The sequence below is a fragment of the Manis javanica genome, chromosome 3, assembly GCF_040802235.1.
Source record: "Manis javanica isolate MJ-LG chromosome 3, MJ_LKY, whole genome shotgun sequence".
Classification (NCBI taxonomy): Eukaryota; Metazoa; Chordata; class Mammalia; order Pholidota; family Manidae; genus Manis; species Manis javanica.
The window spans coordinates 135,014,713-135,034,264 of NC_133158.1; the positions used below are offsets into that span (position 1 = coordinate 135,014,713).

The 19,552-nt window shown below is 35.4% G+C and overlaps 1 protein-coding gene across 1 annotated transcript in view; it reads right to left on the minus strand.

Annotated features, from left to right (window-relative positions):
• The window catches only part of PRKCI (protein kinase C iota), an 86,454-nt gene that overhangs the window by 54,588 nt on the left and 12,314 nt on the right, over positions 1 to 19,552 (minus strand). The window contains exon 2 of the mRNA XM_017654615.3: positions 17,749 to 17,870. Within this exon, the coding sequence (XP_017510104.1) occupies positions 17,749 to 17,870 (122 nt within the window). The remainder of the gene's footprint in view (positions 1 to 17,748; positions 17,871 to 19,552) is intronic.

Here is a 19,552-nt window from a genome sequence, read left to right on the forward strand (position 1 = left end):
AGAGGTAATATTTCATAATTAAAAAGAGTGCTAAGTACAATCTACTAATTTTTTGATAACAGATTTATTCAGATATAATTCACATTGCATTCAATTTGCCTATTTGAGGTGTACAGTTCAATGGTTGTTGGTATGTTCATACAGCTGTGCAACTATCACCATGATCAACATTTTGATCACCTCCCCTTCAAAAAAAACTCCCTTGTCCATCAGCACTCACTCCCCCTTTCTCCCCATACTCTCTCCCCACTACCAGACTTTGGCAACCACTAATCTACTTTCAGTATCTATGGATTTGACTTTTCTGAACATTTTGTATAAATGGAGTCACAAAATGTGTGTTGTCTTTTGTCTGGCTATTTCCACTTAGAATGTTTTAAGGTTCATCCATGTTGTAACATGTATCATGTCCTACTTATTAGTGAATATAGTAAAGATTCTTGAACTAGAATACTTGTGTGTTTGATTAAATTCTTAGGATAATTTCCTAGGATTAGAATTGATTGTTTAAAAGTATGCACATTTAGAATTTTGACAATTACTCCAAAATTTGGGATGACCATAACTCCAAAAAGGTTATGACATATACACTCAGCCAACAGTGTATCTTTCCTAACTCTCTAGAGAAAGTTATTAAATTTTAAATATTTTAAATCTGATAGGTGAAAACTGATGTCGTATTTTAAATCTTTAATTATTAGTGATCCTTGAGTTTTTTTGTCATTTATGTATTAGGTATTTGCACCTCTTTAAGTAGATTTTTCATCATTTTTTTTGAGTTAGCTATTTTACATTAAAGACAGCAATCATTTGTAAATGTTAAGAATATTTTCTCTCAGTTGCTATTATTCTTATATCTGTGATTATGCTGTTTTCTGAGATACAGAATTAGTCTTTTTACATTTCTTTTTTTCAGAATTTTCCTGTTTATTCAGGAGCAGTTATTTTTCCAGATGAAATTATCGGTTAAAAAAAATCCTATTAGAATTTTTCTTGGGGGGATTGTACTCTTTATAGATTGATCTGTGGGATGTCCACATTTTACATGTTGCTTGTTTATGGCAACCAACTTTTTAAAAGTTTTCTTTATATGGTTCTACACATGTCTTTAAATATTCTTAGATTAAAAAAAACAATTTTTATGTTACTATGGATGAACTCTTTTCTTCTAATACACTTTCCAACTGTATTATTTATATAAATAAGGAAAGCTATTGGTTCTCTCATATACTCACTTTATAGCTGCCTATTGTTGATAACTCAAGAAGCTAGAGGAAAAAACACTGAGGTCAGTATGATTTAACCAGATTATATAGATATACCATTTCTGGTATACCATTTCTGGTATATCTCCCACTTTGCCACACATGTGAAAGTCGGTATAATCATATTTCATTTCTGACACAGATATAAAGAACTTTTGCTTCTACATAGTATATTTAAGTGTAAGCCAAGGTTAAAAAACAGAAAAGTAACATAAAAAAGAATAATGAAAATTTCACACTTACTGAAGTATGCAAATTATTTTTCCAACTCTCAGTACCACTGATAACAAGTACTGGTGAGGACGTAGAAAACCTAGAACCCTCATATATGGCAGATAGGAATATAAAATGATGCTGCTGCTTTGAAGAACAGTCTAGTAGTTCCTAAAAAAACATGGTTTCCATATGATGCAGCATTTCCACTCCTAGATCCATAAGAAATGAAGACACATTTGCACAGAAAATGTTGTAACCAAATGTTCATAGCAGCATTATTCACAATAGCCAAGAAGTGGAAATAACTAAAATGTCCATCAGTCAATGAATGGATAACTAAAATGTAGTATATCCATGCAACGGAATAATATTCAGCCAGTTAAAAAAGGAATTAAGTACTGATACATTTTATATGCCATTTATAGATTAGGCAAGTCTATAGGAACAGAAAGCAAATTAGTGGTTACCTAGATCTGGGGTCTGTGGGAGAAAAATGTTTATAGGGAAGTAAGTAGTGAATGCTAATGAGTGTGGTGTTTCTTTTTTGGGTGATGGAAATGTTCTAACATTGACTGTGGTGATGATTACACAACTCTGAATATACTAAAAATCACTGAATTGTTCACTTTAAATAGAAAATTATAAAGAAAGCTGTTTAAAAAAATTTACTGTAGCATTTTTTAAGTAAATATGGTAACCAAGTGACATTCGAGTCAAAAAGCAGTCTGTTTTACCTTGCCTCAAGGAAATAAAGTAATTCATTTACACAGACTCACTTTTCCAGTTATGCAAATTTCTCCCACTTTGCCACACATGTGAAAGTGAAAGTCGGTATAATCATATTTCATTTCTGACACAGATATAAAGAACTTTTGCTTCTACATAGTATATTTAAGTGTAAGCCAAGGTTAAAAAACAGAAAAGTAACATAAAAAAGAATAATGAAAATTTCACACTTACTGAAGTATGCAAATTATTTTTCCAGTTGGAAAAACAAGACAGGTGATTACATCAATTCTAAATAATGAAATATTCAAAGAATTCTAGATATAGAGTGAATATTAAATATAATTAACACTTCATTTCCAATTTTCCAGGTGAGGAAACTGAGTCCATGCTGGCAAACAGATTTAAGCATGACTCAGACTTTTTCTGAGACAATGAAAAATATATATCATTCATATGTGTGTGTGTGTGTGTGTGTGTGTGTGTGTGTATTTATATCTACCTGTCTATATATATACCTATTTACACATACCAATGGATAAATCATACTTTTAAAAAAATTTAAACCAATTCTCCCTAGCCTCACTGGCTGACTTTGATGTCCTAATTGGGTACTTCTACAAATTTATCCAAAAAACCTAAAAGGACTGAACCCACAAACTGTGATTTCCACAATTCAAGTGACTTCTGTGGTTAGGATGATTTTACTGCAGTAGTCTATGAATCAAAAAATGCAGACCCTATCCACCTCACTTCCTGAGCACCCTCAGGTAAACCATTCCCTTAAGATGGCCCTTGATTACCTTCACTGCAGAAAAAAAGGAGATGAAATAAAAACTGATTAAATGTTGATTGAATACTACCTATGATAGGCTAGGATATCTTCATAAAAATCTGAACACACCAATTACTATAAGAAAATTAAATATGTAATAAAAAAATTCCCAACAAATAAAAGTCTAGGACCAGATGGCTTTACCAGATGGTGAATTCTACCAAACCTTTAAAGAAGAGTTAATACCTACCCTTCTCAAACTATCCCAAAACACAGAAGAGGAAGGAATGCTTCCAAACTCTTTTTACAAGGCCAGCATTACCCTGATACCAAAACCAAAGACACTACAAAAAAAGAAAATTACAGACCAATGTCCTTGATGAACATGTGTAAAAATCTCAACAAAATATTAGGAGACCAAATTCAAAAACACATTAAAAGGATCATTCACCATGATCAAGTGGGATTTAGTTCAGGGATGCAAAGATAGTTCAACATCTGTAAATTGATCAATATAAACATCACATTAACAAAAGGAAGGATTAACAAAAGGAAGGATAACCATACAGTTATCTCAATACATGCAGAAAAAGCAAGTGACAAAATTCAACATCCATTCATGCTAAAAACTCTCAACAAAGTGTGTAGAGAGGAAACATACATCAATATAATAAAGGTCATACATGACAAACACCTAACATCATACACAACAGTGAAAAACTAAATGCTTTTCCTCTAGGGTCAGGAATAAGACAACGATATCCACTCTCACCACTTTTATTCAACATAGTACTGGAAGTCCTAGCCACAGCAGACAAGAAAAAGAAATAAAAGGCATCCAAATTTAATGAAAAAATAAAACTGTCACTATTTACAGATGATGCAATACTATATATAGAAAACCCTTAAGATCCCACCAAAAAACTATTAGAATAAATGAATTCAGTAAAGTCACAGGATACAAAATTGATATACAAACAATGAACTAGCAGAAAGATTAAGAAAACAATCCCATTTATAATTGCATTAAAAAGAATAAAATATCTGGGGAAAAAATCTAACCAAGAAGGTTAAAACCTGAACTCTGAAAATTGTATGACACTGATGAAAGAAACTGAAGATGACACAAATAAATTAAAAGATATACCATGCTCATGGATTGTAAAATAATATTGTTAATCCTTAATATGTTAATGTGTCCATACCTCCCAGAGCAATCTATCGATTCAATGAAATCCTTATCAAAATGCCAATGGCATTTATCATAGAACTAGAACAAATAATCCTAAAATTTTTATGGACACAAAACACCCTGAATAACCAAAGCAATCTTGAGAAAGAAGAACAAAGCTAAAAGTATCATGCTCCCTGATTTCAAAGTATACTACAAAGCCACGATAATCAAAACAATATGGTACCAGCAAAAAGTTAACACATAGATCAATGGGACAGAAAAGAGAGCACAGAAATAAATCTATGCTTATATGGTCAATTAATTTATGACAAAGGCGGAAAGAATGTACAACAGGAAAGGGATGATTTCTTTGATAAATGGTGGTGTAGAAACTAGACAGCTATATGAGAAAGAATGAAACTGGATGGATTTCTTACTCCATACACAAAAATAAACTCAGAATGGATTAAAGGCCTAAATGTAAGGCCTAAAAACATAAAAATCTTGCAATAAGCTCTTGGACATCAGCTTCAGCAATTTTTTTCTGGATATGTCTCCCCAGGCAAGGGAAACAAAAGCAAAAATAAACAACTGAAACTGAATCAAACTAAAAAGCTTTTGTACAGTGACAGAAACCATTAACAAAACAATGCACTCTACTGGATAGAGAAGATAGTTATTTGCTAATGATGTATCTGATAAGGGGCTAATATCCAAAATGTATAAGGAACTCATATAACTCAACACCAAAGACACGAGTAATCTGATTAAAAAATGGGCAGAGGAACTGAGTAAATATTTTTCCAGAGAAGGCATACAGATGGCAAAAGACACATGAAAAGGCACTCCATATCACTAATCACCAAGAAAATGCAAATATATCACCTCACACAAGTCAGAATGGGTAGTATAAAAAAGACAAGAAATAAGAAATGTTGGAAAGGATGTGGAAAGCGAATCCTCATACACTGTTGGTGAGAATGCAAACTGGTGCAGCCACTATGGAGGTTCCTAAAAAAATTAAAAATAGAAATACCATACAATCCAGTAATTCTACTTCTGGGTAGTTACCCAAAGAAAATGAAAACACTAATTCAAAAAGATATATGCACCCTTATGTTTACCGCAACATTGTTTACAACAGTCTAGATATGAAAGTAACCTAAGTATCTATCAATAAATTAATGGATAAAGAAGATGTAGTATATATGTACAATGGAATATTACTTAGCCATTAAAAAAATGAAATGTTGCCATTTTCAACAATATGGATGGGCCTAGAACATTATTATGTTAAGTGAAGCCAGACAAATACCATGTGATTTCCCTTATATGTGGAATCTAAACAACAAAACAAATGAATAAAAAGTACACCTTTAAAGAAAGTCACAATTAAAACACAATTAATTAAAAGGTCACATTTATCATTCTATGCCCAACACTCTCTCTCACAGCACATGAGAAAGAGAGGGATGTGACTGCTACAAAATTACTATTCATTCCGAAATGTTTAGTTAGATTAAGCAAGCCAGTTTTTCCACAAGCACATCAAAACAAATCAGTAAAACTGGTTTTGAACACAAAGAAAAAGGGTGGTTGTCATACATCTGTTTAAAGAAGTGAAATAAGCTTATCATCTTTACTTGCTGTAATATAAAGTCCCATAATTAAATGTTTAGCTTCTAGACCAGAGTTTGTCAAAAGCCAGAGAAATCAAATTATAGTCCTGTCTTTCACTGATCCTAGAGAAACTTTTCTCTTCTGAGAAGCATACCCGAATGCCTACATGGCTAAAAATAAAGGTGACAAAATTACAACTGACAACTAATTGCAAGGAATTTAAAAATAATTACTACTGGCTCTGTATATCTAAAATTAAGAAAAGACTGGTATTAGAATTAACCAGGGAAAGGATCACATGGGAATCAACAGACCCTAATGTCAACTTCAAACCTTTCACTTGAATGATGCAAAGACTACAGTTTTGTAGTTTTCCCCCCAAAATTAGGATACTTTATAGCTATTTAGAAAGAACTATGAATTGAACTGCATTATAAAAATATAAGACAGATCAACAGAGGTGAGGCTCAGAACCTCACCCCCCCTGCTTTGAGAGAAATCTTCTGCATCCGTGGATGTTTTGCTGCCCCTGTCTAGCCTGGATTAATACTTAGTCCATAGGCACACACCTGATCATCTGATCATCTACATTTGCCCTCTTACAGCACTAAACTATGTTTTCTACCTTTATCTTGCATCTACCTACCACTTCAGCATTTTATTAAAAATAAAAATAAAAATAATAATAAAGGGAGAAATGTGGGATCAACATATAAATCAAGTACAAAAATCAAACGAATATTCATATTTGACCTGATTGTTTATAGGTCATAATGCGTGATCAAAACCGAAAGTTTCTGTGATGAATGCCCTTGTACTGTTCAACATGTAAGAATTTGTTCACTATGTAAGAATTCATTCACCATGTAAGAACTTGTTCGTTATGCTTCAGAAGATTGGAGACTGACGAGAATTAGACTTGAGATGGATTAATGATTGTACATTGAGCGTTGACCCCCCTATACTGAATTTTATTGTTGTTAACAACCATTTGATCAATAAATATGAGAGATGCCCTCTCAAAAAAAAAAAATACTTGATAATATCAGTTTTTTGTTGAAATAACATGCCCTAAAATATAAGCAGTAAATGAATAAGCAAAGAGATTTAAGGACACTGAAACTCTATCAAGTTTTTTAGATATATTTTCAAGGGAGTAAAATGATATCAATATATCATAACACACAAATTAATGAAGCCTTTTCCTAATTGGATATATTAATCTCAATGAACAGAAACCTATATAATAGTATTACTTCTCAAAGAGAAGAGATGATCTGATTGATAAGAAAATATAATCAACAACAATTTGAGAAAGTAAGAAACCCTGAATCAAGACAGAATCTTTCAGATCCAGAAGGGTGAGGGAGAAAAGAGGGAGTAATGAGGGACAGAGAGAGAGAAAAATGAGATTTTTTTATTTGTTTAACCTTTTGGAAAACTTCTATTGACCATTCTGTTCCAAATTCTTATAAAGAAGCACAAACTGACTTTAAGCTGTTTCTTGATACCTCTCACCCTTCTTACAGAATATGATCAAAACAAGCAACTTCTTGAACAAGCATTCAAAGAATAAACTAACAGGCAGATAGGTAGAATACAATTAAAAGTATATTTTGAACATAAAAGGATTATGTCAGCAGAAGCACATAACAACTTTGAGACAGAAGACTCAGTTATATGGGAGGAAATTTCATTTCTTCAACCATTTCAGAGCCTAATGGTGTGGTAACACATGAAGTTATTTTACATTATTTGAAAAATAATTTATATCAGTGTTTGTAATTCTCTTTAATAAAATTTGCTTGGTTACCTCAAAATGCTAGGAACTCTCATATTTCTGGCAATCTGAACTCAGGCTTTTTTTGTTCCCACTACTGTAGGATCAGTTTCAGCAAGTTGACAGAACCTCTGCTCAGGCAGTCGTATGTCAGAATTCTCTCCAAATATTCAGATTTATGATATTTTGATGAGTGTGTATAAATATTTTAACCAGTTCAAGCTTGATGAACATTTATGTTTCCAATGTTCCTTAATTTCAGAAAGGGCTCTACATCCTTATACACGTCTCTATTTGCACATGATGGACAGTTTCTACAGCACATTTGGTAATGGAATAGCTAGATTGCAGGATAATGCCAAAATGCTTTCTGCAGAGGCTGTACAAATTGTACATTTTTACCAGCAGTATATGAATTCTTGTTTTCCTGCAGCATGTCCCAAACCTGAAACAGGCTTATGATTCTTTGTAACCCAATGTTTCTGAAACAAAATCTCATTTTTGCTGTTTGAATTTGCATTATTTTAACTAGCACTGATGTTGTGCATCTTTTCATATGTTCATAGACCCCTCTGTTTTCTTCTTCCATGAATTGCTTTATCTTTAAGAGTTGTGGGAGTTCTTCACACATCTTCTGGGTGAAAATCTTTTGTTCACTATATGTTCTGCAATTATGCTTTTCAAAATATGTGATTAATCTATTTAATTAATTTAATTATGGGTTATTTTGTCATTGAGAAATTTTAATTGTAAAGTATTAAGATTTATATTTTTAGAGTATTTGCCTCTTAGATCTTTTTAAAAAAACAAAATTCCTTCAATCCTCATCATAAACAATTCCATAGTTTCCCTTAAAAGTATATTTTGCATTTCATATTTAGGTCTTAAATACATGATAAAACGTATTTTTCTCTTTTAAAAAAAAAAAGATAAGACAGTTTCATCGGATAATTTAATTTTCTATGCAAATCAGTTAATTAAAATATTCTATTGTCTTAAAAAATAGAATAAACCACAACTCCCAAAGCTTAAATCTCCAAAAAGTGACATAACACTATATTGTGGAAAGGCTAGCTACTACTAGCCTTTCGTACAATTCACAAATATTTCTAAGCATACTATCATTGAGTACTGTGCTAGGTACTGGTACTCCATGATGAAAGCCAAGAACTCTGTTCTCATAAAGCTTACATTCTACCATAAGATTAAGATACAAAGTGAATAGGGGTAAGAGGTTTCTTGGAAAATGACATTTTAGTTAAGCCCTGAATGACAAGTATGAGGGAACCATGTGACAATCTGGGAACAGACTCCTCCAGGCAATGCCCATAAAAAGTACAAAAGATATTACACAAATTTTTAATGGATTATATCTAAAACAATTTGTTTTAATAAAATGCATTATCTAGTGATTCTTATGTACAGTATGGTTTGAAAAGCACTGATTAGGGAAAAAACCCAAATAACAAAAAAAATGCGAAGAATTTATTTTGGAGCATTTCTCAAGATGACAGCATGAGTAGAGTGGCAGAAATCTACCCCCAAAACCATATATATTTTGAAAATACAGTGAATACAACTACTGCTAAAAGAGTGACTGGAAGATACAGTACACAAGCCAGGCTACATCTGCAAGAGCCCAACATCTCACAGAAAAGGGTAGGATACAAAGCTGTGACCTGGCAGGATCCAAACATTCCCCCCATCCCAGCTCACCGGTGGGAGGAAGGGAGTCAGAGTGGGGAGGGAGTGGAAGCACAGGACTGCTAAATAACCATCCCTGGTGGTCTACCCCTGAAGCACACACACACATTGCATGGTGCACTGGATATTGGAGGAGTGAAAAAGAAAGGTCCGAGATTGAGACTGCAAACAGGTTCCCACAGCTGGCTGCCCTGGGACAAAAGAAAGCGGGCACTTTAAAAGTCTTAAAGGGGCAAGGGCTTAACAGGTGGACAAAATCGTCCTGGCACACTCAGCCCAGGAGGCTTTAAGGAACTTCAGGAGCCCTAACCCCCTGGGTGGCAATGCAGCTCTGAACCCCATCCCAGTGATAAGCAGCCTGCTGTTACTTCCCCCTCCAACACTGCAAGCAAAATGGCTGACTTGCCATTGCTGCAGAAAACCAGTGAGCAGCCCCACCTAAAACAATTACACAGCTTAGCACAGAGATTTTTCCCTGCACATGGCTAACCAGCCCAGGCTGAGAGGCTGCTGCCTGCTCATGGTTGACCAGCACAGACAGCAGAGACCAGCACAGAGTCTAGGAGGGACAAAGGGGCTTTGTTCTCACGGCAGAACATGTGCTGCTTGCCTGTGACCCCTGCAAGTGCCCCAGGACATCCCGAGGGCCGCCCTGCCCACGGCAGCTCAGGGGATTAACCCAGAGGTTGCTTCCTGTGCTTGGTTGACGGCATAGACAGCGGAGACGGGCGAAGAGTCTGGGAAGCACGAAGGGGCTCTGTTCTCACTGCAGAACACACACCACTGGCCTGTGACCCCTGCCAGTGCCCTAGGCCATCCCAAGGGCCGCCCCGCCCATGGCAGCTGAGAGGATTAACCCAGAGCCTGCTCCCTGCACGTGGTTGACTGGTATAGACAGCGGAGATGGGCACAGAGATCAGAAGGGACAAAGGGGCTTTGCTCTTACATCAGAACATGCGCTGCTGGTCTGCAACACCTGCCATTGCCCTAGGCCATCTCGAGGGCTGCGCCACCCACAGCAGCTTAGGGGATTAACCCAGAGGCTGCTCCCTGTGTGCTGTTAACTGGCACAGACAGAGGAGAGAGGCAAGGCAACCAGCAAGCAGGAAGGCACTTTGTTCTCTCAGCTGACACACATGCCACTGGAGGGTGACCACTCCCATTGCCATGAAAAGGCAGAAGAAACTTGTTCAGACCAAAATCCCTCAAACACCAGAGAGAGAGCTTGGTGAGACTTAAATCACCAATCTTCCTGAAAAAGAATTCAATATAAACATCATAAGCATGCTGATGGAGCCACAGAGAAATATTCAAGAGCTAAGGGATGAATTCAGGAGGGAGATAACAGAAATGAAACAAACAATGGAAGAGTTTATGAGCAGACTGGATGAGGAGGAAGAGACTGTTAATGGAATAGAAATCAGAGAACAGAAATACAGAGAAGCTGAGGCAGAGAGAGATAAAAGGATCTCCAGGAATGAAAGAATATTAAGAGAACTGTGTGACCAATCCAAACCAAACAATATTCGCATTATCTCTATAATGCGAATTATACCAGAAGAAGGGGAGAGAGAAAAAGGGACATAAAGTATCTTTGAAGAAATAATTGCTGAAAACTTCCCCAATATAGGGAAGGAAATAGTCCCTCAGACCATGAACACAAGGGACCCAAGAAGGACAACACCAAGACATATAATAATTAAAATGGCAAAGATCAAAGACAAGGACAGAGTATTAAAAGCAGCCAGAGAGAGAAAAAAGATCACCTACAAAGGAAAACATATCAGGCAATCATCAGACTTCTAAGGGAAACACTAAAAGTACAGAATAAAACACCTAACATATAAAGAGTGGAGGAGGAAGAAAAAGAAGGGAGAGAAATAAAGAATCATCAGGCTGTGTTTATAATAGCGTAATAAGTGAGTTAAGTTAGGCAGTTAGATAGTAAAGAAGCTGCCCTTGAACATTTGGTAACCATGAATCCAAAGCCTGCAATGGTAGTAGGTACAATCTACTGATAATCACCCAAAATGTAAATGGACTGAATGCACCAATCAAAAGACACAGAGTAATAGAATGGATAAAAAGGCAAGACTCATCTAAATGCAGCCTAAAGAGACTCACTTCAAACCCAAAGATACACACAGACTGAAAGTAAAGGGATGAAAAAAGATATTTCATGCAAACAATAGGGACAAAAAAGCAGGTGTTATAATAGTACTTGTAATCAGACAAAATAGACTTCAAAACAAAGAAAGTAACAAGAGACAAAGAAGGACATTACATAATGATAAAGGGGTCAGTCCAACAAGAGGACATAACCATTATAAATATCTATGCACCCAACACAGGAGCACCTACATAAGTGAAACAAATACTAACAGAATTAAAGGAGGAAATAGAATGCAATGCATTCATTTTAGGAGACTTCAACACACCACTCACTCCAAAGGACAGATCCACCAAATGGAAAATAAGTAAGGACACAGAGGCACTGAACACACATTAGAACAGAAGGACCTAACATACATCTACAGAACTCTACACCCAAAAGAAACAGGATACACATTCTTCTCAAGTGCACATGGAACAGTTTCCAGAATAGACTACATACTAGGCCACAAAAAGAGCCTCAGTCATTTACAAAACACTGAAATTGTACCAACCAACTTCTCAGATCACAAAGGTATAAAACTACAAATAAACTGTACAAAGAAAACAAAAAGGCTCAGAAATACAAGGAGGCTTAACAACATGCTCCTAAATAATCAACGGGCCAATGACCAAATTAAAACAGAGATCAAGCAATATATGGAGACAAATGACAACAACAGCACAAAGCCCCAACTTCTGTGGGACGCAGCGAAGGCAGTTCTAAGAGGAAAGTATATAGGAATTCAGGCCTATCTGAAGAAGGAAGAACAATCCCAAATGAATAGTCTAAATTGACAATTATTGAAACTGAAAAAGAAAGAACAAATGAGGCCCAAAGTCAGTAGAAGGAGGGAAATACTAAAGATCAGAGAAGAAATAAATAAAATTGAGAAGAATAAAACAATAGAAAAAATTAATGAAACCAAAAGCTGGTTCTTTGAGAAAATAAACAAAATAGACAAACCCCTAGCCAGACTTATTAAGGGAAAAAGAAAATCTGTACGTATAAACATAATCAGAAATGAGAAAGGAAAAATCATGATGGACACCACTGAAATACAAATGATTATTAGAGAATACTATGAAAATCTACATGCTAGCAAACTGGATAACCTAGAAGAAATGGACAACTTTCTAGAAAAATACAACCTTCCAAGAATGACCCAAAAAGAAACAGAAAATCTAAACAGACTAATTCCCAGCAATGAAATTGAATTGGTAATCAAAAAACTACCCAAGAACAAATCCTCCAAACTGGCTGGATTCACCACTGAATTTTATCAGACATTTAGAGAAGACATAATACCCATTTATCCTTAAAGTTTTCCAAAATACAGAAGAGAAGGGAATACTTCCAGATTCATTCTATAAGCCAGCATCACTCTAAAACCAGGCAAAGATACCACAAAAAAAGAAAATTACAGACCAATATCCCTGATGAACATAGATGCAAAAATACTCAACAAAATATTAACAAACTGAATGCAAAACTACATCAAGAACATCAAGAAGGTCATACACCATGATCAAGTGGGATTCATCCCGGGGATGCAAGGATGGTACAACATTCGAAAATCCATCATCATCATCCACCACATCAACAAAAAGGACAAAAACCACATGATCATCACTACAGATGCTGAAAAAGCATTTGACAAAATTCAACATCCATTCATGATAAAAACTCTCAACAAAATGGGTATAGAGGGCAAGTACCTCAACATAATAAATGCCATATACGACAAACCCACAGCCAACATTATACTTAACAGCGAGAGGCTGAAAGCTTTTCCCCTAAGAACGGGAACAAGACAAGGATGCCCACTATCCCCACTTTCATTCAACATAGTACTGGAAGTTCTAACCATGGCAATCAGACAACACAAAGAAACAAAAGGCATCCAGATTGGTAAGGAAGAGGTTGAACTTTCACTGATTGCAGATGACATTAAATTGTACATGAAAAACCCTGAAGAATCCACTACAAAACTACTAGAATTAATATGTGAATTCAGCAAAGTTGCAGGATACAAAATACACAGAAATCTGTTGAGTTCCTATATTCTAATGATGAACCATCAGAAAGAGAAATCAGGAAAACAATTCCATTCACAATTGCATCAGAAAGAACAAAATACTTAGGAATAAACTTAACCAAGGAAGTGAAAGACCTATACTCTGAAAACTATAAGGCACTCTTAAGAGAAATTAAAGAGGATACCAATAAATGGAAATTCATCCCATGCTCTTGGGCAGGAAGAATTAATATGGCCAAAATGGCCATCCTGCCTAAAGCAATCTACAGATTCAATGCAATTCCTATCAAAATACCAACAGCATTCTTCAACGAACAGGAACAAATAGTTCTAAAATTCATATGGAACTACCAAAGACCCCGAATAGCCAAAGCAATCCTGAGAAGGAAGAATCAAGCGAGGTTATCTCGTTTCCCAACTTCAAGCTCTACTACAAAGCCACAGTAATCAAGACAATTTGGTACTGGCACAAGACAGACCCACAGACCAGTGAAACAGAATAGAGTCCAGATATAAACCCAAGCATATATGGTCAATTAATATATGATAAAGGAGCCATGAATATACAGTGGGGAAATGACAGCCTCTTCAACAGCTGGTGTTGGCAAAACGGGAAAGCTACATGTAAGAGAATGAAACTGGATCACGTCTAACTCTGTACACAAAAGTAAACTCAAAATGGACCAAAGACCTGAATACAAGTCATGAAACCATAAAACTCTTAGAAGAAAACATAGGCAAAACTCTGTTGAATATAAACATGAGCAGCTTTCTCATGAACATATCTCCATGGGCAAGGGAAACAGAAGCAAAAATGAACAAGTGGGACTATATCAAGCTGAAAAGCTTCTGTACAGCAAAGGACACCATCAGTAGAACAAAAAGGCATCCTACTGTATGGGAGAATATATTCACAAATGACATATCCAATAAGGGGTTGACATCCAAAATATACAAAGAGCTCACACACCTCAACAAATAAAAAGCAAATAATCCAATTAAAAAATGGGCAGAGGAGCTAAACAGACAGTTCTCGAAAGAAGTTCAGATGGCCAACAGACATATGAAAAGATGCTCCACATAGCTAATCATAAGAGAAATGCAAAATAAAACCACATTGGGATATCACCTCACACCAGTTAGGATGGCCACCATCCAAAAGACAAACAACGAATGTTGGTGAGGATGTGGAGAAAGGGGAACCCTCCTACACTGCTGGTGGGAAGGTAAATTAGTTCAACCATTGTGGAATGCATATAGAGGTTCCTCAAAAAACTAAAAATAGAAATACCATTTGACCCTGGAATTCCACTCCTAGGAATTTACCCTAAGAATGCAGGTGCCCAGTTTTAAAAAGACATATACACCCCTATGTTTATTGCAGCACTATTTACAATAGCCAAGAAATGGAAGCAACCTAAGTGTCCATCAGTAGATGAATGGATAAAGAAGATGTGGTACATATACACAATGGAATATTATTTAGCCATAAGAAGAAAACAAATCCTACCATTTGCAACAACATGGATGGAGCTAGAGGGTATTATGCTCAGTGAAATAGCCAGGCAGGTATCAAGTGATTTCACTCATCTGTGGAGTATAAGAACAAAGCAAAAACTGAAGGAACAAAACAGCAGCAGACTCACAGAACCGAAGAATGGACTAAGAGTTACCAAAGGGAAAGGGACTAGGGAGGGTGAGTGGGAAGGGAGGGATAAGGGAGAAAAGGGGCATTACGATTAGCACACATAATGTAGTGGGGTGGCACGAGGAAGGCAGTATAGCACAGAGAAGACAAGTAGTGATTCCTTAGCATCTTACTCTGCTGATGGACAGCGACTGTAATGGTGTATGTGGTAGGGACATGATAATGGGGGGAATCTAGTAACCACAATGTTGCTCATGTAATTGTATATTAATGATACCAAAATTTAAAAAAGAGTCAAACTGTAAAAAAAAAAAAATACAGAGATGTAAAATGTAAAAAAAAAGAAAAACAAATAAATGGCATGAAATGACAGGATTAAAACGAGAATAACATTGTTTCATGATAAGGATCAGTTTACTGATGCTAACTATAGTCTATGCACTGTGCTAAATTTTATAGTCTCATTTTCAGGATGAAGATACATGTGAGATAGCCACATCATTTACTATTAATAATATTTAAACAAACCTTGTGATAGAAATCAAAAAAGTGGTTGAATAGATGATGATACTCAGTCTTAAATAACATAAAATTCAAAATACCAACCTAGCATTTCACTTTGGTTAAAAAAAAGATGTTAAATATTCATATGTGAGGTTGGTGAAGGCAAGTGTAAAGGGATGTTCTCATTCAGTGTAGTCATGCCATATATTGGTTTAATTTTTTCTGATAGCAAATTGTCACTAGCTACCGAAATTTACAATTCTGCAAATCCTGTACAATAGCACAAAATTACACATAAAAATGTTCATTATAATGGCTAACAAAGTATTACATAAATATTGTTTCCTTATGTTGTAATTTAGCTATATAAGAGAATACCCTTGATTTAAGAAAATAAACACTGAAAAATTATTCAGTAAAAAAAAAAATGTTCATTATATATTCCTTACAATAGCAAATAACTGGAAGGAGTCCAAATGTCCATCAGCAAGGGATTAAATAAATCATGAAGATCTACAATATGGAATACTATGCAGTGTTAACAAAAAGGTAATGCAATCTGATACACACTGAAATGAAGAAATATCCAATACACAATGTAAAAGGGAAATATTGCTTTGTAATTAATTCTTTTCATGTAAGAAAAGTGTGCTTATAAATAATGTATAGAAAAGAATGTTAATACATACATAGACTCTAGAAGGATATATACTTGTTACCAGTGGTTTCTTCTCTTAGGACAGGGATTAGTGAAGGAGAAAAGGAGAGAAAGTGCAAATGCAAGACCTCTTTTCAAATTTCCTAAACATCTGCAGTACTCTTTTTTTCCCCCCAAACAGTGAACATGGGTTATCTTAGAGAAAATTTTCAAGTGTCTTTTAAAGTTGAAACTGGATTTGAATTTACTATAGCTTAGTGCTGGGATAGCATCTTTCCAGGGCTCTTCACATCATGGAACACAGAAATGGCCCCAAATATTGAGCTACATATAATGACATTCCTTATAATGAAATTCTGTTTACATTTTATTACATTTTACAACTAATGGAAAACCATTACAATTAATGGAATGACCATATTACAATTAATGGAAAACCATTATACAAAATTAGCAGATTTAGGGCTTCTTTTAACTATTCTTGAATGACATTCCATCATGTAAAATAAAGTCTAATGTGGGTTGCAAAGCCTTCCAGGATCTAGTATTATGTTTCTCAAACTTTAATATTCATGCATCTCACCTGTAGACCCTAATAAAATATAGATTCTGGTTCAGTAGTCTGTGATGGGGCCTGGGTGTGCCCTTTCCTAGTAAGTTCCACAGACCATACTTTGAGCAGCAAGGATCACATCCAAGTTCATACTTCACCATGCCCCACACTTTGGATTTAGTGAATTACAGCTCTTCCTCACACACCACATTCTTCATACCTCCATGCCTTTTTATATCTTATTCTTTACTGTAAATGAAGGTTTTCCCATCACCTTCTCCACTCAAAAACTTTTACTCTTTGTTATAGGTTTAGTTTAAACATCACAGATATTTCAGGCATATGTATATGCTGCTTCTTACACATTCCAAGGTCCATATGCATTTTACATTCAACTTCCACATTTGTTATTCACGTATCCATCTCCCTATGAGACTATGAGTTTGAGGATAGAAAATATCTATCCCCAGCACACAGATATTTAATAAATGTATTCTGAGTACAAGTTACTAATATTGAATTTCTGCAACCACCTATGAAGTAATGGTTGTCACAGTTATTTTTATTCCATAACATTATATTTAAAAGGAATATTGAGTAAAAAATACTGTCAAATTATTGAAGGCAATCTCTTAAAATATAAGACCACTTATATTCAAAATTAAAGTAAAACAACATTATTTAATGAGATGTTTACCTTGTTGTGGGGGGGAAGTCACATTAATTTCACTTGATTTGGGGATAAAAAGGGTAAAACAAAGATTGTATTCTTTGCTACTCTTTTAACTTAAATACCGAAAGAAAAATAAGAATAACATCAAATTTCTAATATTCCTTCCCCCTTAATTAGGACTTTTATTGTATTTTAAAAACAAATGACAGAATAGTATCTTAAATCAAATGCTTATACAGGCAGTCCCCTCTTTACTACTCACCTTCCTCATCGATCCATTTCATGGTGAAAAGCTGCTCATTGTCAAAAGAACACATGTCTCGAACCTCATTACAAAGGCCCTCAAAGGAGATTGAAGGTTCAAAATGGGTTATCATGATATCCCTGAAAAAGAAAAGGATTTTTAAGTTTGACAATGATTAAAAATAACACTGCTCTCTATATATTAATAATTGCCCATCTGACAATTTGATGGACTTCTGCTGTTTTGTGTCTGTGTCAACATGGGTTGCTTTCAGTAAACTATCTTTGTAAAGTAAAAAAAGAAAGTATCAGTGTTAAGAGATACTTAAAAATAAAAATAGTGGATTTGCGGGAAATCTTAGTTCAATCTCCCTTCCTCATTCAGGAAGCCCAGACACATGGCAGTCCTGCTTTTGTTTCAATGTTAGTCATCAAAAGCTCACTCTTTCATGAGGCACTGTACTCCACTGATGAATAGTTCTATTATTGATAAATTTCTACCTTATATTTAGCTGAAATCTATTCCCATCACTAGTCCCAGATCTCCCCACCCCAAAAAGTCTACTTGTCATCCAAAAGATGGTCCTTTAATAATTTGACACAGAGCTGCCCAATCTCCTTCCTCAGCCCTGACTTCCCCAGATTAACCACACATGAGACTGTCAACCACTCTTTGTATGGCATAATTTTAGATCCCAAACTTCATTTTCACCTTTTTCCAAAGAAAATCCCATTTGCCAAAACTGGTTTTAAAACGTGATTCATATTTTTATGATTCATCAGGTAGATAGCAAAAAGCATAGGAATAAACATAAATGTGTATTTACTTTTTGTATTAGCGTTTGAGAAGCAATAATATTTAAATACATCTACCTAGCAGCTCTTCACTATAAACTGCAACGTTTCAGAGCAGAGGCATGGGATTTTCCTCCAAGGAGCCATGAGAAGGCTCCCTATGGTCTAATTACCACACAGTAGCTAGCCACAGTCATCCTTCCAAAAATAAGATGACTAGACTGAATAACTACAGTTTAACAAACAATATAGTTATCTCTGTATGTGTCAGGCTCAGCTCTAAGAAAGTTACACAAAATTAATGTAGTTCATGTCTTTTTTCTGTTTTAAACCCTTCAAATACCTTTCCCCCCTCATGCAGAATAAAATGAAAAGTCCCTACCTAACTGGGCCTACAATGTCTTGTGTGAAGTGGTCCTGGCTATCTCCTGGACCTACCTCTTCTATCACTCAACAGATAAAACAATGTTCATTAGTCCACCATCTACCCCAGCTAAAATACAGGCTTGGCGAAAGGAGGGATTTTGTTTTGTTCATTATATTCCTAGAGATCAACACAGTGCCTAGCAAAAAATGGGTGCTTGATAAATATTTGTTGAAGAAAGGAAGGAAATGACACTGTGTTAGGAACGTGAACAGACATGGGTAGTTAGAACACAGAGTCGGAAACAGGAATTAAAAATTTTAGTCATCTGCAAAAAAATTTAAGACTGCAGTGGGCTATAGAAGGTAAGCAGAGAGCCAAGCATGGAAATTGAATGGCCTTTTCTTGAAAATCGTTCTCTAAGTGTCTCAGAGTTTTCTGCCCCTGCCTCTTAGAACCCTTCTGCCTGGGCTCCCAGAACAGTATGCTCCCCTAGCTCTTTCTACCCTGCTGAACACTTAAGTCTCCTTTTGTCTTCAATCACACATTCTTTTACACCCTCCCTCATATTCATTCTTCATCTCTCTCTCTGAAACCTAACCCACATTCAATGTTTTAACTATTATCTTCATATAGGGGTTTCCTAAATCTGTATTTCCAGTTC